This window comes from Talpa europaea (assembly GCF_964194135.1).
Source record: "Talpa europaea genome assembly, chromosome: 4".
Lineage (NCBI taxonomy): Eukaryota > Metazoa > Chordata > Mammalia > Eulipotyphla > Talpidae > Talpa > Talpa europaea.
In genome coordinates this window covers 53,313,923-53,340,182 of record NC_140070.1, presented here as the reverse complement: position 1 = coordinate 53,340,182, position 26,260 = coordinate 53,313,923, and the positions used below count along the sequence as shown (strand labels likewise).

General features: G+C 38.6%; 1 protein-coding gene across 2 annotated transcripts in view; it reads left to right on the top strand.

Moving 5' to 3' along the window:
- Positions 1 to 11,033: 11,033 nt before the first annotated feature.
- The window catches only part of ATR (ATR checkpoint kinase), a gene marked incomplete at both ends in the record, with an annotated part of 123,423 nt that continues 108,196 nt past the window's right edge, over positions 11,034 to 26,260 (top strand). The window contains 8 exons of one of the 2 annotated variants that reach the window (XM_084231548.1): positions 11,034 to 11,098; positions 17,922 to 18,013; positions 19,117 to 19,266; positions 20,709 to 21,586; positions 23,261 to 23,433; positions 23,909 to 24,100; positions 25,207 to 25,397; positions 26,092 to 26,244. In XM_084231548.1, coding sequence (XP_084087674.1) covers positions 11,040 to 11,098; positions 17,922 to 18,013; positions 19,117 to 19,266; positions 20,709 to 21,586; positions 23,261 to 23,433; positions 23,909 to 24,100; positions 25,207 to 25,397; positions 26,092 to 26,244 — 1,888 coding nt within the window. The remainder of the gene's footprint in view (positions 11,099 to 17,921; positions 18,014 to 19,116; positions 19,267 to 20,708; positions 21,587 to 23,260; positions 23,434 to 23,908; positions 24,101 to 25,206; positions 25,398 to 26,091; positions 26,245 to 26,260) is intronic. The other variant, XM_084231547.1, reaches the window with a different exon arrangement.

Here is a 26,260-nt window from a genome sequence, read left to right as displayed (position 1 = left end):
GATGAGCAAATAGTACCTGGTAGATCAAACTGAATATTTATCCCAATAAGCTGAATAAATGCTCCAACAGCTATTGGGGTAAAATGGCTTCAGGACATAAAAGATATGCTCTGGGATAATTTAATATAATAAATTATATTCTCTATCCTCCCTCATACCTTGCATATTCTTATTTTTAAAAAAATACAATCATGCACAATATTAGCTGAAACTGATGGAAAATTAGAAAAGAGCTGTGGAGTATGAAAGATGACTGATTGTCCCCAATATTCTTTTTGGCTATGATGTACTTAATTTATGAAGACAATGGCATTTCAAAATAATGGGGAAATGATGAACTAGTCAGTAATGTATTAAGAGACACCATGGGTTGCCCAACTCTCTCTTAGATGCCTTCATAAAAAGCCCAAAACTGGGCCTCCCCTGGTGGCGCAGCAGTTGAATGCTGGGCTGTGAGGCTGTCCGCAGCCTCTGCAGCACGGGTTCATTCCCAGGCCGCCTGCGAGGGTCCCACAAAAAAAAAAAAAAAAAAAAAAGCCCAAAACTGCATTTCCCGGATTCACTTGTAGCTAGAGTTCCAGATATGATTTAGGTTCCATAGAGTTATATATATGACTTTGACTGAACACTCAAGAGCATGAGGACAAAGACAGGATGTGATTCTCTTTTGGCAGCTTTCTAAACTTTTCAGATTTAGCAACTATTTAGCAACTGCCTTGACAGGTAATTTGGGGAGTTCTTGGATTCTCATGATGGAAGTCTGTGACTCCTAAAAATTCTGTATATTAACTACATTCTTAACAATCCTCTTTGTTCTTAAACTAGTAAAAGGTACTTCTGTCCTGATAAACGCCCTCTCCATCTAGAAGACAAGTTGTACACTAAAAACCATGAGTAAGTAAATATGAAAATGAATACTAGAAAACCAGGCAAAAATCTTAGTAAAAAGTACAGAAGTATGCTTTTTTTTTTTTTTTTTAATTTATTTATTTATACTGGGTACAGTCAGAAGCGTGGGAGGGTGAGAGAATTCACCAGAGCCAGAGCGGGGAGCAGAGCAGGCAGAAGGACCGAAGTACACTGCTGAGGGGAGCAGTGGGCGGCAGGAGGGGTCTGCACACCATGTGGGACCCTCCTCCGGTGGCCGGGGAGCAGCCGGGGATCGAACTGGCGCTGCAGAGGCTGCAGGCAGCTTTGCAACCCAGCGCTCAACCGCTGCGCCACCGGGGAGGCCCCAGAAGTATGCTTTTAATCCTAAGGGCAATCTTCCTAAACAAACAAGACTCAAAACCCAGAAACCACTGGGAAAAGAAGGACAGATTTGACATAATAAAAATCAATTTTTTATATAAAAAGAGCCAAGTGATAGGCTAAGAGAAAATATTCTCAGAATATAAATCAGAAAAGGGTTAATATATATAATTTATTAAAATGTTCCCATAAATCAATAAAAACAAAAGATAATTTAGAGGAAAAAAGTAACCCAAGTAACTAAGTCGTGAAGAGATGTTTGAACTGACATTTCTACCAGAAAGTAGAGAAATGCATACAAATACATTTAAATATTTACCCTAAATCAGTTAAATCAGAATTTTTAAAGCGTCCTTGCCACACAAAGTCAATATGTAACCAAGGTCAGGTATCACTGCTCTAAAACAATGGTAAGTCAAACTGTGGCCCATGGACCAACAACAGTGGCAACATTTGGTTTTTGGGTTTTTTTTAAATGCAAATTACTCAGTTTCCCTTCAGATCCATTGAATTAAAATATCTGGGCTGGGGCACAGGGATCAGTTTCAATAAACTCTCCAGGTGATTCTGAAGCCGGCTCCAGTTTGAAAACTCAGAGCCCCCTCTCCTGGAGCTTCATTAACATTGCAAAGCTATTGAGAGGATGTTAGTAAAAATTGATGAAAGTACTTTGAGAAAAGTAAAAAGAACAATTGCAAATAATCATTATTATTAAAACAAATTTGATATCTTGATGTCATGCTTGGCACCTTAGCATTGTAAATAACAATTCATGACCGAAATAAAAATCTCCTAGACACATGGGAAAGTGTTCCATGTCCTCACCTGTGAATCGTCTGCAAATACAACCGAGTCCTAGCTCTATAGTATAGCCTTAGAATATGTGTGAAACTGCCACATGGATAAAGTTAATAGCTTTATTTTTATAAGTAAGCTTATAACCATTATAAGTTCTTAACTATATGATATTTTTGTAATGAGTTTCTGCAGTGTTTCTACAAAATGGGGCAAGTGCATTAGTGCAGGTTGACTATAATAAATCATTTATTCTACTTTATTAAGTTGCAGAATGTTGATTTGTGGATGTTTGTTGTTTGAGATTTTAGTCGATGAAAAACAACAGACAAGGTCTTTTTTTCATTACTTTATTTTTTATATATATTTTTGCACCCTTGTTCTTCTCAGGTGTAATCCCCATAAAATTCCCACCACCAAGTCACCCACGAACATCACTGTGGTCTCTTGTGCTCTTCCCTCCCCTGTCCTGACCACTCTCTTTCCCCCCTTCTGCTGAATGTCTCCCATTTCTCTTTTGCCTGCCAGTTTTGTTTTTGTTTTTTTCCCTTATCTCTTGCTTGGTTTCCCTATATTCCTCATATAAATGAAACCATCCGATGTTTTCCTTTTTCCTTCTGACTTATTTCACTGAGCATAATTCCTTCCAGGCCGATCCATGTTGCTGCAAATGGCAAGATATGGTCTTCTTTTTATCCAAAATTTATGTCTGACAACATTCAAAACAAAGCCAAACTATGGAAACAGGGAAATGGCACAATCATGTTTGGATCTGAAAAGGTTGCTATCTACTGTGTTGAACAATGGCAAACAACATCAGCATGACCTAGGAGCATTTTTTTTTTCATTTATAAAACATATAAATTATTAAATAGTAAAGTACAAATAATATTTTAAAATATTTAAGTGACAATTTTTTATTTTTATTTTTTTTAACTTTATTTTTTTTAAGATTTATTTATTTATTATTTATACAAGCACTGGGTACAGTCAGAAGTGGGAGGGTGAGAGAATTCACCAGAGCCAGAGCGGGGAGCAGAGCAGGCAGAAGGACCGAGATACACCGCTGAGGGGAGCAGCGGGCGGCAGGAGAGGTCTGCACACCATGTGGGACCCTCCTTCAGTGGTAGGGGAGCAGCAGGGGAACGAACCGGCGCTGCAGAGGTTGCTTGCAGCTTTGCAACCCAACGCTCAACCGCTGCGCCACCGGGGAGGCCCAAAGTGACAATTTTTTAAATGAAAATTACTGAGTGTGTGTACCAAGGAGATGTATAGTGAAGTCCATTCAGGTGTAGAAAGGAACTTATGAAATTGTTTATTATTTTTTAATTCCATTTCTTGAAGATTTCTATTTTAGTATTAGTTTATGATGTAGATTGTCCAGTAAAATCCTGACAATACTACAAATGGAGTAAGAAAAAATCTAAACATTCTACATAACAGAACTTGCAGAGTGGTCAGGAATTCAGGCATCTAATGGAGAACCAAGTCCATCTTGAGTTCATTTGGATTATGGTGCCACCTTGTGGTCAGTTCCCATCCTAGTTTAATTGTAGGCTGTTTGGCGTTGCTTTGTTAACTTTTATCTGGAGGACACCACACCGCTGCTTTCTATCTCGACCTCTTCCCACACTCACCCCGCCATGATAAAAGGGTGTAAGAGGAAGACAAGATTAAATTAACAGTTGTATTATGTCCAAAATCACATTATCATGAGTTTTAAATATGCTATATTAGAATAACATACTAAATATATGTGGTCAAAAATAAATGTGTAAATATAGGTTCATGTTTATAAAATTTTATCAATACCTTTAAAAGATTAAGAAAAATTGGGAGAGTCCCGGTGTAGAAAATGAATTGGAAAGCAAAGAGCAATAAATTGGAATTCCACTGAAGTATTGTGGGCAAGAGAGGGTGATAGTCTGTACTAAAATGGTGGTGATGGGATTTGGAGGGAAGTGAATATGTCTACTATTCAACAGATAGAATTGAGTCCTTTATCTTTAAGAGATATATGCAAAACTATTTACAAATTAATTGATATGGTATTAGGGATTTTCCTTAAAAATAGTCCAATTAGGGAGAGGGGAAAAGGAGGGATGGTTATAGATGAAACAGTGCTGATCATTGTTGGAAGCTCTGTGATAGGAATAAGGAAGTTCCTGATTCTAGTCTCTCTACTTTTGTATATATTTGAAACTTACCACAATAAAAAGTCAAACAAAAATATAAAAGGCAAAGGCAAAAATTTCAGTAGGAAGGCAGACATTTGAAATATAAAACTGACAGAGATCTGATTAGAAGCAAAGATTTTGGGAGAGATCAGCAGGTAGACAATTGAATAGATGAGGTTATCTAGAAATTAAGAGAGTAAGGAAGCTATAGCAGAACCTTGAGGAAGATGAAAAGGTTAAGGGAACAACAAAGGAAGTATTGTTGACAATGTCAAATGTCAAGTCCTCATGGAAGAGGGTTTAGTGTTTTAAACAGGGAAGGGTAAATGCTAGGGTCTGGAAGAGGAATATTAGTTATTTAGGGAAATCGTGCAAATCAGCAAGGGATTTCAGAAACTAAACATCTTGGCATAGAGGGGGGTTATTTATCTCAATAACCACAGGGTTGTTCTGTACAGTTGACTTCTATAAAACAAGCTCCTTCATCATAGTCTTGGTATCTCGAAACAGAAGTTAAAGATCTTAGCATATTGCTTGCAGGAGTAAATAGTTAATTTTCTTTTTTTCTTTTTTTTTTAAGATTTTATTTATTTTTGTGTAGAACTGGGGTATAGGTCAGAGGTGTGGGGGTTAAGAGGATTCACCAAGGGCCTCCCCGGTGACGCAGTGGTTGAGCGCTGGGTTGCGAAGCTGCCCGCAGCCTCTGCAGCACCGGTTCGATCCCCGGCTGCTCCCCGGCCACCAGAGGAGGGTCCCACATGGCGCGCAGACCTCTCCTGCCACCCGCTGCTTCCCTCAGCAGTGTACTTCGGTCCTTCTGCCCGCTCTGCTCCCCGCTCTGGCTCTGGTGAATTCTCTCACCCTCCCGCACTTCTGACTGTACCCAGTGCTTGTATAAATAAATAAATAAATCTTTAAAAAAAAAAGAGGATTCATCAAGACAGATTGGGGGGCAGAACAGACAGATTGACTGAAATACACTGCTGAGGGGAGCAGGCAGTGAGACAGGAGAGGTCTGCTGTGCCATGTGGGTCACTTCCCTGGCAGGGGCTCCAACTCATGCTGCAGTAGGTGCAGATAGCTTCATAAGTTGCATCTTAACCCCTTGTGCCACCAGGGAGGCCCCTTTAATTTTCTTTTATTTAATTTTTATTTTTATTTAATTATATTTAATTCTTGTGCTGTTATATCAAAGAGAGTCATGTAGAGCAAAGGAAAAAAGCATTCCAAGGAAGTAACAGTCTTTGTGATCAAACAAAGCTGAGAGGTCAAGAAAGGAAAGGACTGATCAACCTCCTTTGGATTTAAGCATTTGAAAGTCATTGGTTACTTAAGAGTGGGTGGGCAGGGCACACAGTATATGTGGGAATACCACTGAGTGAAAGGTGAGGAAATAGAATCAGCCTGTAGGAAAAACTCTTTCAGAAAGTTTGGTGGAGAGAAATACATGGGTACCTAAAGTAAGGACATGGGTACTTGGAGTAAGGGCATCTATTTGGAATGCTGACATCTTAAGACATCTATTCCTCATTTACTGGTCTACTACTAAATAGGTTTGATTTTGCGCCTCCCTGGTGGCCCAAGGGGTTAAGCACAGCACTATGAAGCAATCCACAGCTTCTGCAGCATGAGTTCGATCCCCGGGCAGCCAGGGAGAAACCCACATGGCGCGGCAGACCTCTCTTGTCTTGCCCACTGCTGCCCTGAGCAGTGCATTTCAGTCAGTCTGCCTGTTCTGTTCCCCACTCTGTCTCTGGTGAATCCTCTTACCCCTCACAACTCTGGCCTATACTCTAGTTCTTGTATGCATGAATAAATAAATCTTTGAAAAAAAGAAGAAGTTTGATTTCTTTAAATTGTTAGTGTGCAGAAATGAGGGGTATGTCATGGTATCATTACCAAATTTAAATAGTAGCCTCCCATTCTATCCCCAGGAGGCAAGTTAGGGAGGCTTGAATGGATAAGGGAGTAATGGGATTGCCACTGGAACCTGGACACTAACTTGATTCAGATCATCAGTCAGGACACACCCAAGACTAGTCACTGTAACCAGTCAATGATGCCTGGAGTACAAATAGAGCATCGGGACCTTACTGTCTGCACAGTAGACCTCTCCCAGCTCACCTGCTGTTCCTCTTAGCAATATATTTCAATAAATATGCCTGTTCTGGGGCCTCCCCGGTGGCACAGCAGGTTGAGGGTCATGCTGTGTAGTTGTCTGCAGCCTCTGCAGCGCTGGTTTGATTCCTGGCCAGCTAGGAAGCTACCTACATGGAGTGGCAGACCTCTCCTGCCTCATCCACTGTTCCCCTCAGCGGTGTCTTTGGTCTGTCTGCCTGTTCTGCTCCCTGCTCTGTCTCTGGTGAATCCTCTCACCCTCTAGTGCCTCTGACCTATATCCCAGTTCTTGGATAAATAAATAAATAAATCTTTTTTTTTTTTTTTTTAAATATGCCTGTTCTGTTCTCTACTGGATCTCTTGGTGAAAGAGACCACCCCAGGCTTTGGTCTACACCTGATTCTCCCCCAGGATCTCTACACTTCACACTCTAAATGGGATCTGCCATCTAAACCATAAAAACAAAGCAAACTCTTAGTGTGAAAGACATTTAATAGGATCATTAAATGTCTAAAGCAAACAGCCAAAAGCAAACAGAACTCTTCACATGTCTCTTTGTTCCATGTGTCTCTTCCACGTCTTTTCTCTGAGTCCTTTCCATTCCACTTTCTACTCAGCTCCACCCTTTCTTAGGTAGGAAAGGGAATGTGGCACCTCCCCTTCCCTCAAGATTTTACTATTACAAAACTATCTGCTTCTCTCCCTTTATTCTGCCACTCATCCTCTTATAAAATTTGAGGATAGCTTTGACTGTATCACTCATTACACAAAACCTTCCAGCAACTCTCCACTGCTTATTGAAATCTCTTTAAGTATCTTGATCAGACTTCTCTAAATGTTCCTTGACACTAGTCAAACCAGACTACATCTCTCCTGTGGTATGCTTTTTTTCAGACCGCTGTGTGAGTAAATTCTTCTCCAATTTTTCATCTCTTCACACCCAGCTCATTCACGTCCCCTCTAAGGTGTGGCGCTGCATTGTCCTGAACCCCTTCTTAATCCACTTTCACTCTCAATGGAGTGGCTATAATAATCTTTTTCTTTTCTATTTTTCCAATGTATGCCATTGTATTCATTAGATTTTTTTAAAAGATTTATTTATTTATGCATACAAGAGCTGGGGTACAGGCCAGAGGTATGGGGGATGAAAGGACTCACCAGAGACAGCATGGGGAACAGAGCAGGCAGACTGACTGAAATACACTGCTGAGGGGAGGAGCAGGCAAGACAGGAGAGGTCTGCATCGCCATGTGGATTGCTCTCTGGCTGGCCGGGGATTGAACTCATGCTGCAGAAGCTGCAGAATGCTTCATAGTGCGGTGCTTAGCCCCTTGTGCCACAAGGGAGGCCCCTCATTAGATTTTTTTAAAAAGATTTATTTATTTAGGCATACAAGAGCTGGGGTGTAAATCAGAGGTGCTGGGGGGTGAGAGGATTCACCAGGGAGAGTGGTGAGCAGAACAGGCAGATCTACTAAAATACACTGCTGAGGGGAGCAGTGGGTGAGGCAGGAGAGGTCTGATGCACCATGTGGGTAGCTCCCTGGCCAGCCAGGAATCAAACTCGTGCTACAGCAGCTGGCGATAGCTTGATAAACTGTCTTTAGCCCCTGCACCAGCCCTTGTATTCATTAGATTTTGCATCGCTTTTAATTTTCTGGGTCCTCATGATATTCTTTCTAAATGCATAGATTTAGCATTGCTTGAAATTGGCCTTCTCTTCCCCATCTATGTGTCATGTAAGTACCTACCACAACATTTTGTACAATAACTTTTTGGATTAAATTGGATTCCCCAACCTTTTTGTTTCTAACATTAGGGAGTTTATACTGCCTTTTATTTTTTATTTTATTTATTTTTTAAGATTTAGTTCTTCATGCATTCAAGAACTTGGGTACAGACCCGATGTGCTGGAAGGTGAGAGGATGCACCAGAGACAGAGTGGGGAACAGAAAAGCCAGACTGACTGAAATACACTACTGAGGGGAGCAGCAGGTCAGAAGAGGTCTGCTGTGCCATGTGGGTAACTCACCAGCTGGCCAGGATCAAACCCTCGCTGCAGAGGTTGCAGACTACAGATGTGGAACTGGTGATACAGAGGGCTGACTAGAATGGACTTGAGCATAGATAAATTTGGGTGCCCTCATGAGTTCTGAAACCAATGACTCATGAATACTAAGGGAGGACTCTAGTTAAGATTTTTTTGGAATCATAAGTTAGACTTAGATATTCAGTTGGGGTGGGGGAAGTTGGTAGCCATAACCCACATGTTGTTCAAGGGTCAACTGTAAAGTGCTATTCAGCTGTTGCCTTCCATGTATAATTATTTTAATTTTTATAATCTTTAGTTATATGATCAGAAAATAATCCCTAGCATTTGTTACATTTTAGCTGATGAACTGTTATCAAATTTAAGTTTTAAAAATCATATTTATTTTTGGGCCTCCCTGGTGTCGCTAGGGGTTAAGCACAGCATTATGAAGCTATCTGTAGCCTCTGCAGCACAAGTTCAATCACTGGCCTGCCCAGGGAGCCACCCACATGGCACAGTAGACCGCTCCTCTTCTGCCTGCTGCTCCCCTCAGCAGTGTATTTCAGTCAGTCTGCCTGTTCTGTGCCCTGCTTTGTCTCTGATGAATCCTCTCACTCCTGCACCTCTGGCCTGTACCCTAGTTCTTGTACGCATAAACAAACAAATCTTTTAAAAAATTATATTTATTTTTATACACCTTGGCTTACATTAATCATACAGACATAAATAGTAATGTAAGAGCTACCAAAATATAACACATACTAAGTTTTTTATGATTAATTCATATTCTATTCAAAGAAAACCCTCATAGATGTTGAAATCTCACCATTTCACTCTCTTCTGCTCCAGACACACTACTCTCATGGAGTTGATGTATGTACATCCCAAACATGTTTTTATGCTTTTTTCATAGAGATATATATACATAATTCACGTAAAGTCCTTTTGTAATTTTATTATTTTTTTTTATAGAGGCATGTTTTATTTATTTATTTGTTTGTTTGTTTATACATGCACTGGGTACAGTCAGAAGTGCGGGAGGGTGAGAGAATTCACCAGAGCCAGAGCGGGGAGCAGAGCAGGCAGAAGGACGGAAGTACACTGCTGAGGGGAGCAGCGGGCGGCAGGAGAGGTCTGCGCGCCACGTGGGACCCTCCTCCTGTGGCCGGGGAGCAGCCGGGGATCATACCGGCGCCACAGAGGCCACGGGCAGCTTCGCAACCCAGCGCTCAACCGCTGTGCCACCGGGAAGGCCCTTAATTAATCTTTACCATAATCTTGTGAGGTAGATACTGTTAATCTCATTTTATAAATGAAAAACTGAAGTACAAAGAGATTAATTTTGAGGTCACATAGTTCTTAGCACATGGAATGAGAACTTCTAACTCCTAATCTCATGTTCTTCCCACTACAGTTTTCAGCTATTTTGCAAATACTGAGCACCAATTACGGACCAGACATAATTGTAGGTCCTGGTTATCTCTGCAGTGAACAAAGCAGATAAGATCGTGCTTGCAAAGAGCTAATATTCTAATTGTAGGAGAAAGTTAATAAAGTAGCATGTAATATATATTCAGTTCTAAGTGCTATGAAGACACTTTAAAAGGATGAAGAGGAAAAACAGTCTAACAGTGCTGATCTACATGAAACCCTGGTGACATTTCAGCAAGCATCTGAAAGGCAATGGGGGTATTCAAGGTCAAGGCACAGCATATGCAAAATCCCTTAGGTAGGAGCATATCTGACTGTCATTTCATTATTCTGGCATTCTTGTAGCTCCTGTCTCAATTATCCTCATGTGCCAAAGAACAAACGTAAGCAGAATTCACGGGCCTGATTAAATTTTGACAAGTTAACAATCTCCTACAATGGCCGTCTTTCTAATAAACATATTGGTGGAGCTAGAAAAATATATACTGCCAGACTCTATTGATTTACTTTAAAACTTAAATCACAAGTAATAGATGCCCACAGTGGTGACATACACATAACACAGCAGGGCTGCCGATTTGCTGAGACTTAAAAATACAAATCAATCTTCTTAAATATCAAAGGTTGGGAGAATCGTCAAGTAAACGGAAGAGCGACATCAAGTTGAAAAATTCCTGCAACTGAGCGGACAGGAGCCCACCTTTTGCCAGGTTTCTCTCAGAAGGGGTGCCAAGAGCGGCAGGAATCCGAGGAACCCGAGGGCGTCGCCAAGGGGAAGGCCTGGGCTCTAGCCTGACTTTTACTCGCTAAATTGTGTCAGTTTCTACAGTTGAGACCCGAGGGGGTCTGAGCTAGCACCAGCCAAGTCCTTTTTCTCCCCAGATCAGGCTGTTGCCATGCCGCGTCTTTCCGGAAGGGACTATCACAGCCGGTCACAAAAAACACCACCCCCAGCCCAGCTCCCCCGCAGGCGTTCCGGGCTCAGCCGGAACCCGACCGGGGAAATTTGACCCGCGCGCGCCCTGCTTGCTCGCCCCGCCCCTTCCCGCCTCCAGCCTCCCCCGGGTCCTAGCGGAAGAGAAGTCCGCTCGGGAGAGCGCGATCCGCAGCGTCTTCCGGGAGGAGTTTTGGGCTCTACGGTGCTCCGTCCGGCGCCGCGCCTTCCCGTCTGGAGCGAGCTGTGAGACTCCGGGGACCGGCTGCTGAGGGCTCCACGAGTGCCGCGCAGCCCCAGCATGGGCGAGCACGGCCTCGAGCTGGCGTCTATGATTCCCGCCCTGCGGGAGCTGGGCAGGTAGGGCTAGGCCCGGCGGGCCAGGGCTCTACGCGCCCCCTCGGCCCGGCCGGCGTCTCACGCGCCCCCCCCCCCCGCATACCTCTCCCCCCACCGCGCGCTTCGGGCTCCTGCCCTCTCACCTCGGCCGCGGCCCTTGTGGAGATCCTCGGCGCCTAAGTTGAGTGCTGCTTACTCGGAAAGGTGGTGAAAAGGATGCCTGTGGAAGAACTGGGTTTTTGTCTTATGTTTTGACCCAGAACTCCCCTTGAAAGAAAAATCACTGGTGTAGATTTTCTCCAGGAGAGCCAATTGCTAGAATGGCAGCCGGTTTCTTTCCTTGCAGTGAAATCACAGGCCCTTATGAAGACACCCTGTCATATTGATCAACCAGACCCTGGTCCGTTATTTTAATTAGAAAAACTCGATATCGCCTCTAAGGTCCACAACATTTAAATGTGCACATAATATTGTCCCAAATTTAAAATAGTTTAATATTGTTTCGTTTACAAGTACTTGTCTTCTGTAATCTAAGACTAAAATCACGAACATAATCAGTATATTGAGGAGAGGGATGTGGATAACTTCAATTCCGCTGCAACATAGTTGCAGCCTTTCATTTCACTAGTTTGTAGCAATTCTAAGCGGAAGAATACAAAAACTGACCCATAAAGAATTATCTAGTAGTAGTTTTTAATTGTCATTACTTTATTATTGTTGCAATTGCTTTATTCAAGGCTTTTCCACCAGGCCTAAAGGTTAGAAGACTTGGGTGGGGGTGGAGTACAGATTTGTTGCCTTTTTTTTTTTTTTGGTAACCCACAGTGAACAAGGAATAAGTCAAAACTAACATTTAACCCATGGGATATTTATTTCCCTTTCTTCTTGCAGTGTAGTTATACTCGACCCCACTTGTTGGCCATACAAAGACATGTCATCTTTCACAGTTACACAAATAAGGAATAAATTAAGGGACCATTTGTCTTAATTGAATCATCCTAATTTTGTTTGTGTCAATTTTTCCCTTGTTATGTATGTTGCAAATATGTTTTGTGCTAACATTTTGTAAAGTACTGTCTGCTTTCTAAAATATGGGAATACAAATACTTATAGGGAGTTGAAGTACAGATTTCATCTCTCAAGATCAGTTGTGAAGCTCAGTATGTTTTTCCCACCTTCAATATGGGATTAGCTGACTAATACATCTCTCCCCTCTTCTGTCTTCCTCTGTGAGGATTCCTTAATGAAAAATAATAGTATCTTGGATTTATATAGTCTTTTTTCATCAACAGAGCTTATGTTACCTTTCCTTCCATTAATTTGTAGCTATTCTAACAAAAAGAATAGAAAAACTGACCCTAAGAGAATTATCTAGTAGTAGTTTTGAATTTTCATTACTGTTATTATTGCAATAGTTTTGTTCAAGGTTTTTCAGTCTCATAGGCGCTCTGTGTTAATGTTATCACTATTTACTAAGTAACTGAATCACAGAAATTAAGGAGCCGGTGTCACAGCAATTATCAGACATTGGTTTCAGATTCAAATAGTCGAGGCCTTTTCTCCTAATTGGCTATGGCTATTAGAATTCTGGGAAAAGTGAAATAAAACTGTTCTCGTGTGGGGGCTCCTCTTTTTCTTGTCTCTCAGGAATAACTTTTACTGTTGGCACTCTTTTCTCTTTATGGTCTTTCTGGGTGATTTCATCCATCTTCCTGCCTTCAATTACCACCTACTATTTGAGGGTTCCAAATATGTTTCTCCAAACTGTATGTCTCCCGTAGAACTATATACAACTGTGTACTTGAAGTTTCACCTGAGTGTCCTGTAACTTTTAATTCCTCTCTTTCACTTAGGTAGGGATATCTCAGTAAATGATAACATGTTTGGTGATTTTTCCAAACTAGAAATCTAGGAGTCAGTTTTTCATGTGCTTTTGGAAGGCATGTATGTTCACCACCGTGCCAGTTTGTGGACAATGTTGCGATCATTTTTTTTTTTTTTTAACTTTTTAGTTGAGGTAATATTGGGATACCTCCATCAGGTATTACCATCATAGCGCAACCACTGCTCACTCACCCATATTCCATCTCCATAGACTCCTCCTCCACCCCCTTTCCTCTTGAGTTCTTCAGTTTTGTACTCAGGTATCAAGGGTTAGTTTTTAAACTTGTCTTTATGTAAGCTTCAGTTTAGTTACATTATATTTCATGTATTAGTGATGCCATCAGTTATCCTTCTTCTGACATTTCTCAGCATTTTTCCTACCAGCTCCACTCATATTGCCACAAATGGCATGAGTTTATCTGTCTTTGATCTCTGAGTAGTATTCCATTGTGTATATATACCACATCCATTTTTTATTTAAGTATATGTATATTTTACATCACTCTTCATTTTTGTACATTGTATGCGTGTATGCTTTCTCCTTTTAGGTGTAGTCCCTCTAAAATTCCCATCACCAGATCACCCATAAACCATCACCATAGTTGCTTGTGCTCCCTCGAAAGCATTTTGGTCCCTCTTCCTCCTTGCAGAATGTTTCTGATTTATGGTTGCCTGCTAATTTTGTTATTTATTTATTTATTCATTAATATTGTTATATATATGTTTCCTGATTCCTTGTTGGTTCCCTATATTCCTCCTATAAGTGAAGCCATCTGATATTTTTCTTTTTCCTTCTGGCTTATTTCACTGAGCATAATCCCTTCTAGCAACATGGATGGCCATGTTGCTGCAAATGGCATGGGTTTATCTTTTTTGATTGTTGAATGATATTCCATCATGTATATACCACATCTTCTTGATCCAGTCATTTATTTTTGGGCATTTGGATTGTTTCCCCATCTTAGCTACTGTAAATAGTACTGCGATAAACATAGGGGTGCATTCAAAAACATATCCTTTTGAATCAATGTTTTGTGTCCTTTTGGTAGATCCCTAGGAGTAGAATTGCTGGGTCTTATGGTAGCTCCATTTTTAGTAGTATGAGGAACCTCCACACAACGTTCCATAGTGGTTGGCCTAGTTTGCACTCCCACCAGCAGTGTAGGAGAGTTCCTTTTTCTCCTCATCCTCACCAACATTTGTTGTTGCTTTTTTTAATGTGTGCCATTCTCACTGGTGTAAGGTACCACATTTTCTTTCTCTCTTTCTTTTTTGTAAAGATTTATTTATTTATGCTTACAAGAGCTGGGGTATAGGCCAGAGGTGCTGGGAGTGGGGCGGGGGGAAGGTGAGAGGATCCACCAGAGATATAGCAGGGAACAGAAGAGGCAGTGGACCGAAGTACATTGCTGAGGGGAGCAATGGCAGGTCTGCTCCGCCATGTGGGTTGGCCGGGAATCGAACTCATGCTGCAGAGGCTGTGGATAGCTTCACAGGCTGCGTCTTAACCCCATGTGCCACCAGGGAGACCCCAGGTACCACATTTTCTTGATCCATTCATCTGTTCTAGGGCATTGAGGTTGTTTCTGTAATTCATAGGAAATAGTACTGCGGTAAACATGGGAGTGCAAGTTTCCTTTGGAATTAGAATTTTTTAATTTTTTTGCATAGATGCCTATGAGTGGAGGTATTGGGTAGAATGGCAGGTCCATTTTTAATTTTTTGAGACACCACCATACTGCTTTACAAAAGGGCTGGCGTGGTCATCTTTCTATCTTCACTCTCTTCCTAAATAATCTTGTTACTTACTCAGCATCTACATCATGAAATGAAAACATTCAAAGCAAATCCCAATTTACTCTCCTTAAACAGCTCCTTCCCTAGGTTATTGTAAATGCCATCTAACAACCTAGGAGTTACCCTTTATTCTTTCTCTTAATAATTCTTATCCCTTAATAATCTATCAGCAAGTTTGATCAGTCCTTTTAAAATACACGTAGTCTGATTCTTCTCACCATCTCTTTTACTACCACCATAATTTTTTATCTAGACTATTACAGTAATTTTGTAGCTTATCTCTAAATTTCCATTTTCACCCATTTACAGTGGATTTTCCAAGCTCTACCAAAACCTCTAAGGTCCTGTATAATCTGGCCTCTGCCTGCCTCTAACCTAATGGCCTTATATCCCATCCTTGCTCACTCCACTTTAATAACTTGCTCTTGTTTTTCATATACACCAATGTCACTCCTACCTTCAATCTTTGTATGTGCTGTACACAAGTTCGTTCCATTCAGATGTCGCTTTGGAGAGGCCTTCTCTGATCTTCTTGTTTAAAATTACTTTGTAAATACAACAAAGCGAAAATGGACAATTATAAATCAGAGACATCCTGCAGGGAAGGAGGAGGAAGAGGGATCAGAGGGAGGGAGGGAGGAGCACAGTGGACTGAGGTGATGGTGTACAGGTGCATTTGGGAAGGAAACTCCATGGGGACTACAGCGGGGGGGGGGGGGGAAGCAAATATTGTTTAAAAATGAACAATGATGTAAAAAATAAAATTATTAAAAATAAAATCATAAAAAATTGCTTTGTAATCATAAGGTGTTTTCAGATAGTGATAGTTGCTATTAAAATATTAAATGAGACAATGGGAGGGAGATGAGAGTCTGGGAGCAGCAGCAAAAGCCACTCTAAGAGATTTTGATGGTGAGAAGAAGCCAGTCATATAAAACTGGGGGGTAAGAGTGTGAAATTAAATAGGAAGTGCAAAGTTCTCTAGATGGGAATGAACGTAAATAGTGAGGAGGAGTAAAGAAGGGAGTGAAATTAGTTAAAAATGGAGATGGTACCATCTTATAGACCAGTACAAGAAGGTAGGTTTTAAGTACAATAAATTGCAGTGTTTTAAAGAGGAAAATAACGTAACCGAATTCATGGTTTATAAACATGTTTAACCTTCAATTCCCCCTACCTAAAACCCTGCAATCTCTCTTTGTCTTCAGATAAAATCTGAACACTTTGGTTGGTCCCTTTGAGCTTTGATTTTATCTTTATTCTTTTCATCTCTATTTACTACCTTCCCCTCTTTACAGAGCCTCTTACAGTTTCTAGAGCAGCCTGTGTTCTTGTTCCTGGCCCTTTGTACATGCTGTTTCCTTTCCTTTGTTTTACCTATTTAACCACACAGGGACTGTGTTCCTATCACATCTTCCAGGAAACCTCGATTGATAGGCCTGCTCAGGGTTGGTAGGCCGCTCAGGGTCTAGATTTTGCATATTGATTGTGGTCTCATTTAGCATTTTCTTTTTCTCTTTGTAAATTGGTTATGCATGTTTAGATTTCCCTTTCATTTTTTTTTAAAGTGCATTTTATTTTTTTTTTATAGAGGCATGTTTTTATTTATTTGTTTGTTTGTTTTGTTTATACATGCACTGGGTACAGTCAGAAGCGCGGGAGGGTGAGAGAATTCACCAGAGCCAGAGTGGGGAGCAGAGCAGGCAGAAGGACCGAAGTACACTGCTGAGGGGAGCAGCGGGCGGCAGGAGGAGAGGTCTGCGCGCCATGTGGGACCCTCCTCCTGTGGCCGGGGAGCAGCCGGGGATCGAACCGGTGCCGCAGAGGCCGCAGGCAGCTTCACAACCCAGCGCTCAACTGCTGTGCCACCGGGGAGGCCCTCCCTTTCATTTTTAAACAGCCACTGTGGAAAGCTGTGTAGAGGTTCCTTAAAACAATAATAATGCATCTACTGTATTACCTGGCTATTACAGTATGACAATATCCAAAGGCTTAAAAAAAAACAACAACCAGTAATTCAAACGGACTCCTGCTCTCCTATGTTTATTGTAGCACTATTTACAGTAGCCAAGATATGGAAACAACCTAAATGCCCCCAAACAGTGAGTAGATCAAGAAGATATGGTTTATATACACAATGGAATACTACTCAGTGATCAAAAAAGATAAACACCCTATTTGCAATAACATGAATGGAATTGGAAGAGATTATGTTAAAATAAGTCAGAAGGAAAAAGATCCGTATTAAATGGTTTCACTTACATGTGGAATATAGAGAAACCAAACACAGGATCAGGAAAAAAAAAAAACTTGCAAACTGACTATAGATCTGAGTCATCCAGGGGGAGGGAGGGGTCACCATAGGGGAGGGAAGAGCACAAGGGACTGTGTTAATGGATCATGGGTGCTATGGTGGTGGGAGAACTACAGGCTCTACACCTGAGTGGAGAAGTCAAATATTGTCTATAAATAAATGATGTAAGAAATAAAAAATGTACTTAAAAAACTACAAATTTTCCCAGTTGTCTATCTTGCTAACAGTTTTTATTTTTGAATCTGAAATCAATTTAGAGTCATAAGTTTTAATTAGCTGATATTTATCTTATGTCTTAGTTACAGTTTTCTCTTCTTTTTTCCCTTGGAATTTATTTGTTGACGAAACTGACATTGATTTTCTAAAAGTCTAAATCAGCAACGTTTAACTGAAATATAAGATAAGCTGGATATATAATTAAAGTATTTTTAATAACTACATTACAAAAGTAAAAAGGGAAATTAATTTGTAATAACATCTTATTGAAACATTTCAATGTCTAATGTAAAATTATTAATGAGATATAATTACTTTTTGAGATTTTTTTTGGTACTGAATTTTGAAAATCCAATGTGTATTTTATGCTTATAGTGCATCTCAGTTTGGACTAACCATATTTGGCTAGTAGCTGCCCTATTAGGCAGGTCTAGATTTTGCATATTGATTGTGGTCTCATTTAGCATGTTCTTTTTCTCTTTGTGAATTGGTTACATATATTTAGATTTTCCTTTCATTTTTAAACAGAAGAATATTGTAAATGTCAACATTAAGATAAATTCAACTTTGGAGAAATTTTTGCAAATGAAACTGAGTCAAAGCTGAGTTAAAAAATTTTTATTTATATTTTAGTGCCAGTCCAGAGGAATATAATACCGTTGTACAGAAGCCAAGGCAAATTCTATGTCAGTTCATCGACCGAATACTTACAGATGTAAATGTTGGTAAGAGACAATTATTTCTTATATAAACTTTATAAATTAATTGTTTTCTGTTCCATAAATGCATTATAGTGGCATTTTTCTCCATGTGGCTTTAGTATTAATATTATTAGCATTTATGATACTTGGTATTTTTCATTTGCTTGAAGAATATTGTTGGTATTTTGATAGGGATTGTGTTAAATTTATATATTGCTTTAAGTAGGATAGTCATTTTGATTATATAGATTCTCTCTATCCATGAGCATGAAATGTCTTTTTACCTCCTTATGTCACCATCTAAATCTTTTAATGTCTTGTAGTTCTTGTTGTATAGGTCTTTTGTCTCCTTGGTTCGGTTAATTTCAAGATACTTGATTCTTTTTGAAACGATTGTGAATGGAATTATTGTCTTCTCATTTGTTGTTTCTATGTAAAGATGGAACAGATTTTTGTATGTTGATTTGGTAACCTGCCATTTTACTGTATTTAATGTTTCTACCAGCTTTTTGGTGAAATATTCAGGGTTTTCTATATATGATATCACTTGTGAGTAGTGATAATTTCACTTCTGATTTGGATTCCTTTTATTTTGATTCTTAGATTTTCAATGTCAAACATGAGGGTCTGTTGTACATATCTGGTGAAAGAATATAATTATGAATATACACGATTATTAAACTTTTAAAGTTAGAAGGAAAGAATTATAGTATTTAACTCCATCAATTTAGCACGAGCTCTGTGCTAGGCATAATTCTGGTCACCAAAGTTTGATTTTTTTTTTTAAAGATTTATTTATTCATGCATAAAAGAACTGGGGTACAGGCCAGATATGCGGGAGGGTGAGAAGATCCACCAGAGACAGAGCGGGGAACAGAACAGGCAGACTGACTGAAATACACTTCTGAGGTGAGCAGCAGGCGAGACAGGAGAGGTCTGCCACGCCATGTGGAATTCTCGCCGGCCTGGCTGGCATTGAACCCACGCTGCAGAGACTGTGGACAGCTTCACAGCACTGTACTCAATCGCCTGCCCCACCAGGGGTGGCTCCAAAGTCTGATTTCTTAACAAAAGGACTACCATTTAACTTGTTATGACTCTTTAATATAAATCTTTTCTTGTTTCAGTTGCTCTAGAGCTTGTAAAGAAAACTGAAGCTCAGCCAACCTCTGTGATGTTGCTTGATTTCATCCAGCATATTATGAAATCCTCACCACTTATGTTTGTAAATGTGAATGGAAGCCACTGGCAAAATGAGGCCAAAGATAGTTGTATTGGTAAGTTCTACTACTTGTGCCTCCATTTGCAGTCTGTTTTATGAAATCTACCGGTTTCTGTTCTCCTGAAATATATATTATTACTCATATTTTGGTCAGATTTGCTATAAATTGAGGGAGCAAAATAGTAATGGTTAGTTTTATTTCATGCATTCATATTGTTTCTTTTTGTCTAGATGTCTAGAATGGAACAGAAGTAATTAAATTTGTCATTGAACACTAGCATGGTTTGCTGTTTGGTAATCTATTTCTTCTATATCAAACATTGGTAAACTAGGACCCACAGGCTGGCTGCCTGGTTTTGTGAACATTATTTTATTAGAACATTCATAGTCATTCATTTACTTGTTGTCTGTAACTACTACAATAGTAACATAGAGTAGTTGCCATGGAGACATTCCCCTTGAGCCTAAAATATTTTCCGTTAAGTCCTGGAAAAAAAAGTTGGCTGACTCCTGTTCTAGACATTGAAACTCTTCTGGCTTCATCTCAGTTGTTCCACTACTTTTCTCCCTCTTGTTGGCCTCCTCATAATGAGATGTAAAACAAACATCTTTTTTTCTCTGTATAGAATATTTTTTTTTAATTTGCTGAATTTCAAGACTGAAGTTTGCTAGTATATCCTCCAAAGTATTTTTCTGACCACTATTTTGACTGTCTGCCCTTGTTCCATCTTTATACTGTCATAGTACAAAAGTTTTCATTTCTTTTGTCATAGTGATTACTAAGTTGTGTTCTGAATATGTTATGTTCTTTGCTACACTGTTTTTTAGATAAGTGATGATTTTTATTGGATTATGAAGATGAAATACAATAGACTAGAAAATATATATAAGAATTAAATACTGTTTCATGAAACTTATTTCACATATTTAAATAAAATAAATATGCATAGGATACTGGTTTTAGATATAAAATATATCTCAGTTGACTGTCAAAAAGTTTGAGAAACTATGTTATAGAATTAATGAGGATGGCACTATGATTGATTTATTCTTGTATACCTGGGGCAAAGTCACCACTCAATAAATATTTGTTGAAAAAATGATAATAGCTACCATTTATTGAGCATTTTTTTAACTTCAGATACTATGCTGAGAATTTTGCAGATATTATCTTACTTGACCTTTAGAGTAACCCATAAAGTAGATGTTATTATTCCCCCACATAGATGAAGTTAAAGTTCACCTATGAAGTTGAATTTACAGAGGTTCAAAGAAATGAAAAGCTCACACAACTACGAAGGAAAGCTAGGACCTTGTCTGTCTGATGCCAAAATTGGTATTACAATTTTGATATTTATTTGTTCATTGTGTAGGGTATGTTTTAGGCTATTTTGTTAGTGAAGTTTATACTTTAAAGACAAATCATCAAACATTTAGCAAATTAATTAGCACTTCTGATATGCTTATTTAATCTTTTTTTGCTTGTTTATTTCAAAGAATTCAGTAATTGGATCATAACAAGACTTCTGCGGATTGCAGCAACTCCATCCTGCCATATGTTACACAAGAAAATCTGTGAAGTCATTTGCTCATTGTTATTTCTTTTTAAAAGCAAGAGTCCTACTATTTTTGGAGTATTGACAAAGGAATTATTATATCTTTTTGAAGACTTGATTTATCTTCACAGAAGAAATGCAATGGGACACTTTGTGGAATGGCCAGTGGTAGTTAGCCGATTTTTAAGTCAGTTAGATGAACACATGGGATGTTTACAACCAGCTCCTTTGCAGTTCATGAACATGCAAAATTTAGAATTTATTGAAGTCACTTTATTAACGGTTCTTATTCGTATTATTGCAATTGTATTTTTCAGAAGGCAAGAACTATTACTTTGGCGGATAGGTTGTGTTCTGCTTGAGTATGGTAGTCCAAAAATTAAATCCTTAGCAATTAGTCTTTTAACTGAACTGTTTGAGCTTGGTGGGCTACCAACACAACCTGCCAGCACTTTTTTCAGCTCATTTTTGGAATTATTAAAAAACCTTGTAGAAATGGATGCTGATCAGTTGAAACTCTATGAAGAGCCATTAACGAAGTTGATAAAGAGACTGTTTCCCTTTGAAGCAGAAGCTTATAGAAGTATTGAACCTGTCTATTTAAATATGCTGCTGGAAAAACTCTGTGTCATGTTTGAAGATGGAGTGCTTATGCGGCTTAAGTCTGATTTGTTGAAAGCAGCTTTGTGCCACTTACTGCAGTATTTCCTTAAATATGTGCCAGCTGGGTATGAGTCGGCTTTGCAAGTCAGGAGGGTGTATGTGAGAAATATTTGTAGAGCTCTGGTGGATGTACTTGGAGTTCAGGTAGATGGAGAGGTAAGGCATTTTTAGGATTATTTGTTCATAATTTACATGCATGCATATATGCAAGATATACTAATAAGAAGTTAGGATATCTTTAATAATAATGTACATTTAGAATAGAATGATTTTTATCAATGACTTTGGCTTCCTGTTACAGATTTTTACTTTGATTTCAGAGAAATTTAATCAGAGTTGAACTGCAAATGGAGTAGAATTTTTGAGGTATAGAAGGACCAAGACAGTAGGGCACCAAAGGATCAACTCCAGTGAGTGTCAGGGATTCAAGTTTCTGACTGTGTTGTGGGTACTAGAAATGTCTAGTGGGGTCCCACAGTGATCCCCTTCTCCAGGCCAGTTCCTGGCTCTAAGTGTCTCAGATGAAGTCTTGTGTCAGGTTCTACCTCTGGGCTATATTTGAGCAGTAGATGCAGCACTGGCATGGATTGTAGTTGTAAATGATAGAGGGTCACAGGCTGGGAGTTGTTCTCTTTTTTCTCCAGCACACAGACTTATTTTGGGGTGCAAATGTTCACTTGTTTTGGTTTTAGCCTGGGGTTGTGGGTGGGTGGTAGCAGGTATTTTGAATATCCCAGCCTCAGCTTAGAGTAGTAGCCTGTTCTATGTGGAGACACAGATGATCAGACCTGTGGCCTGGTTCTTCTCACAGGTTTGGACTCTAGTTCTCTGTTGAGAACCTCAGGTTCAAATCAGTAATCCTGTCTCTGCTCCTGCCATTCTTTAACAGTTCACCTTCTGTCCTGAGCACCAACTTGTGTGGCCCCCTTTCCAGGGCAATTCTGAGTCCCTGATTGTGACTTTTGCCCCTTAGTCAGCAAGTGCAGGATGTTCTGTGCAGCAATCATATGTCCCTCTTGTGGGTTGTGCTGCCCCATTATCACTGTAAACACAAATCACTTAAAATTTTTCCTATCCCTCTCTGACTGTTGCTCTTAGTGTGTACTATTGTCTCTTTTTCCTTAGAGGTTTTTGGCTTTGTTCTGCTGTGATCTAGTTTTAAGTTAATGAAGGAAGCAAGCCCTGTATCTTCACCCTGTGCCATTTTGCCAGATGTTACCAGAACTTGTGAAATGTAAATATTTTAGTTACACTATTAATTAAAAGAGGTCAGCTATCAACTTAATTGCAAAAATGTTGACCTCTCACATAGATTTTATCTTTGGCAGGTTATAATTAGTCATTTTTAGAAAACCTGTGGGTACATAAAACTAGTTTAAAATTATTCCTTTTCCCCATTTGGACATAGGGAGGCAGCCAGAATAATAAAATAGATATGCAGAAACTTGATTAAATATTTCAGTTTATCTCTTAGTCTTGCTGGATTTTTAGTGTGAAAAAAGTTAAGAATTCTTTAGGCAATTTTTCTTTGGTATTTTAATAGAAAAACAACCTATCAAGAAAAGGATTAATCTTTTAAGGATTAAGCCTTTTAAGATTGTAGAACCATAGTTCTTTATAGAGAGACGCGCGCGCGCACACACACACACACACACACACACACTCTTCTATTGGCTGTAGTTAACTTAGGTCTTTGTTTTTGCCCATTTAAACTCCAAAAATTTTTTCTTATTAGAAAATAAATAACTAATACCTAATGCATTGTTTGATAAGAATAATATGAATATGCTTACTAAAAGACTGTTTTTGAAACTATTTTTTCTTTCTCAGTATTTGTTGGGTCCACTTTATACAGCCTTAAAAATGGAAAGTATGGACATCTTTGAGGAGATTCAGAGCCAAATTCAACAGGAAATCCTCTGCAATAGTGATGAAGTATCCAAGAGGTGTCGACTCAGTTCATCTTTAAACTCTTTGAGAAGTGTACCAGAACAGCCTGAGGAGTATGACCTGCATTCAGTTTGTATTTAGTCATTTAATAAACCTTTATGCATTTTTAAAAGCCATAAATGCTTTTATGGCTTTGACTTAAATAAAAAGTTAAATGCTTTGACTTAAATACACAAAGAACATTTGTTCTTTCTAAAATTATCACAGTAATACTTACATTATTTTAATAATTTTTGTAGTTTATTCTAATATTAAACATTTCATGACTAAGTATAGTTACTTAGAAGACTCTTTAAGCCTTGTCTAACTTTTTAATATATGAAAGTCTCTGAGATAATACTTCTATCAGCAAATTTAAAGAATGCTAACAACCTTTTGAAAATGGCCAGAACTGATATTTTTAGTCTGCTCTGAAAATTGTTTTAAATCTCTTTAAAATGTTTTAATTTTACATAGCTTTAAGTATTTTTCATATTTAAACCAAATCTCTATTAAATATGAATATACTGTGGTTGTGATGAATTATAGAATTAAACATGTGGATATGAACAAAAAGAGTGTATTATGGAGTGCACTGAAACAGAAAGCAGAATCCCTTCAGATGTCCCTTGAACACAGTGGTCTGAAGAATCCTGTTATTGAGACTTTAGAAGGAATCGCTGTTGTCCTACAACTGACTGCCCTGTGTACCGCTCATTGTTCTCCCCAAGACGTGGACTGGTAAAACAACTTGTATTTTTTTGGTGGGTTTCCTGCAATGAACATGGCTTTACTGTTTAAGGAGAGCTTACTATTCACTTGATTTGTGGGACTTTATAAAACAAACTTAACTGAAATAAATAAGAAATTTGTCTTTTATTGAACACCTGCTGAATGTTAAGTAATGTATTAAGTACTCTACATATCTTATTTCATCTTCACAACAATTCGAGGTAAATCCAATTATGTCTACTTTACAAACCAGAGATTGGGCTTTTTAAAAAGAAATTCTGAAGCCTAATCTAACTTAACTAAGGACACATGGGAAATTAACATAACACATTTCTATACAACTCAGAAACCAGTGTTATTTTTGTCAAATACCTAAGTCTATAGAACATTTCCTTTTGATAATAAGAGTAGGAATTTAATATTCCTGAGAAATGTATTTTGGTCAATATTCTTAAGATGGTTAATTATTTGACTAGAAGTAATGAGAAAAGTATGAACTCTCTGAAGATGTATCTTATTTGTAATGCCACATTATAGACTAATGCTCATTAATTTTTTACACAATCTTTTTTTTACTGACTTTATTTTCCAAAATTCTTTATTTTTTTATTTTTTGAGCATTTTTAAAATTTTATATATTTTTTTACATCATTTTCATTTTTGTACAATGTATGCATTTTACTGACTCTTAACTAGGCAACACAAAGTTATAAAGAAGATTTTAGAGAAACTACTAATTCAGATTGCATTAAATTTGGAAATTTGAGATAATAGCTAATTAGAATCAACTTTGCCTTGTCTTGTTATTAAGGGTTTATTAAGCTGGTTATTAATTAAGTAGGCATATCTTCTGTCCTTTATAAAACTGGTGATGCCACAATTAAATAGCCTAGATTAATTTTAATTACCAAGTTCTAAGAATGATTTAGACTGACAAAGATATTGAACTTAAAATAATTATGGTAATTGATTTGTACATTTACTTTGAGCTTTTTTAAATTCCAGGTTAGTTTTATATTCACAATTTAATTTCTTTGGGCTTTAACTACAATATTAACTTCGACTATAACAAAATCCATTTTAATTATCTGCCTTAAAAATTATATTTACTATAGCCATAATTTCAAGGACTATCAAGAGACATGTAAGAAAAAACCTTCAGTAGTGATAACTTGGATGTCTTTGGACTTTTACACAAAAGTGCTGAAGAGCTGTAAGAGTTCCTTAGACTCTGCTCAAAAGCCTGACCTGGAGACCATCATTGATAAAGTACTGAAAATATGTGATGCTTTGATTTACATTCAAGGTAAGTGCAAATAATCAGTAGATTGAAACAACCTTTAAAGGTAATATTTGTATACCCAAAAGTTTTTTCTGGATTTCAGTTCTAATTAGCTTGTTAGTAACTTCTAAATTCAAACTGATATTTTGATTTTATTCTTAAGTGCATAGGAATTATATATAACTTTTCAATTTTTTGGTTTGAGAATCTGAAGAAGGCCATGATCCTTCTCCTAAAAACTGTGTGATTGCACATTTTTATAGTCAACATTCCATTTTTTTTTCAAAGATTTATTTATTTATACAAGAACTGGGGTACAGGTCACAGGCACGGGAAGGTGAGAGAATTCACCAGAGATAGAGTGGGGAGCAGAACAGGCAGACGAACCAGACACTGCTGAGGGGAGCAGCGGGTGAGGCAGGAGAGGTCTGCTGTGCCATGTAGGTTTCTCCCTGCCTGACCGGGAATTGAACCTGAACTGCAGAGGCTGCAGACAGCTTCACAGCGCGGCGCTCAACCCGCTGCACCACCGGGGAGGCCCAACATTCCATTTTTTTAAGTTCACAGACCTTAGAACGTCATCATTATGTTAAGAATCCCTGTTTATTGAACGCTCCCTGTAATTCCATTTGATGTTAGAATATGTTTTTATTGGAAAAGATGCGGTTAAATGTGATTAAGAAAGATATAATTAATCTCCTGTTGTATGTTTCTGTAGTAAAAAGTTCATTTGAAGATCATATTCTGGAAGATTTATGTGGAATGCTATCCCTTCCATGGATTTATTCCCATTCTAATGATGACTCTTTAAAGTTGACCACATTTACCACTGATCTTCTAACCTTAAGCCAGAGGATTTCAGATAGCTACTGTAAGTGATCACAGAA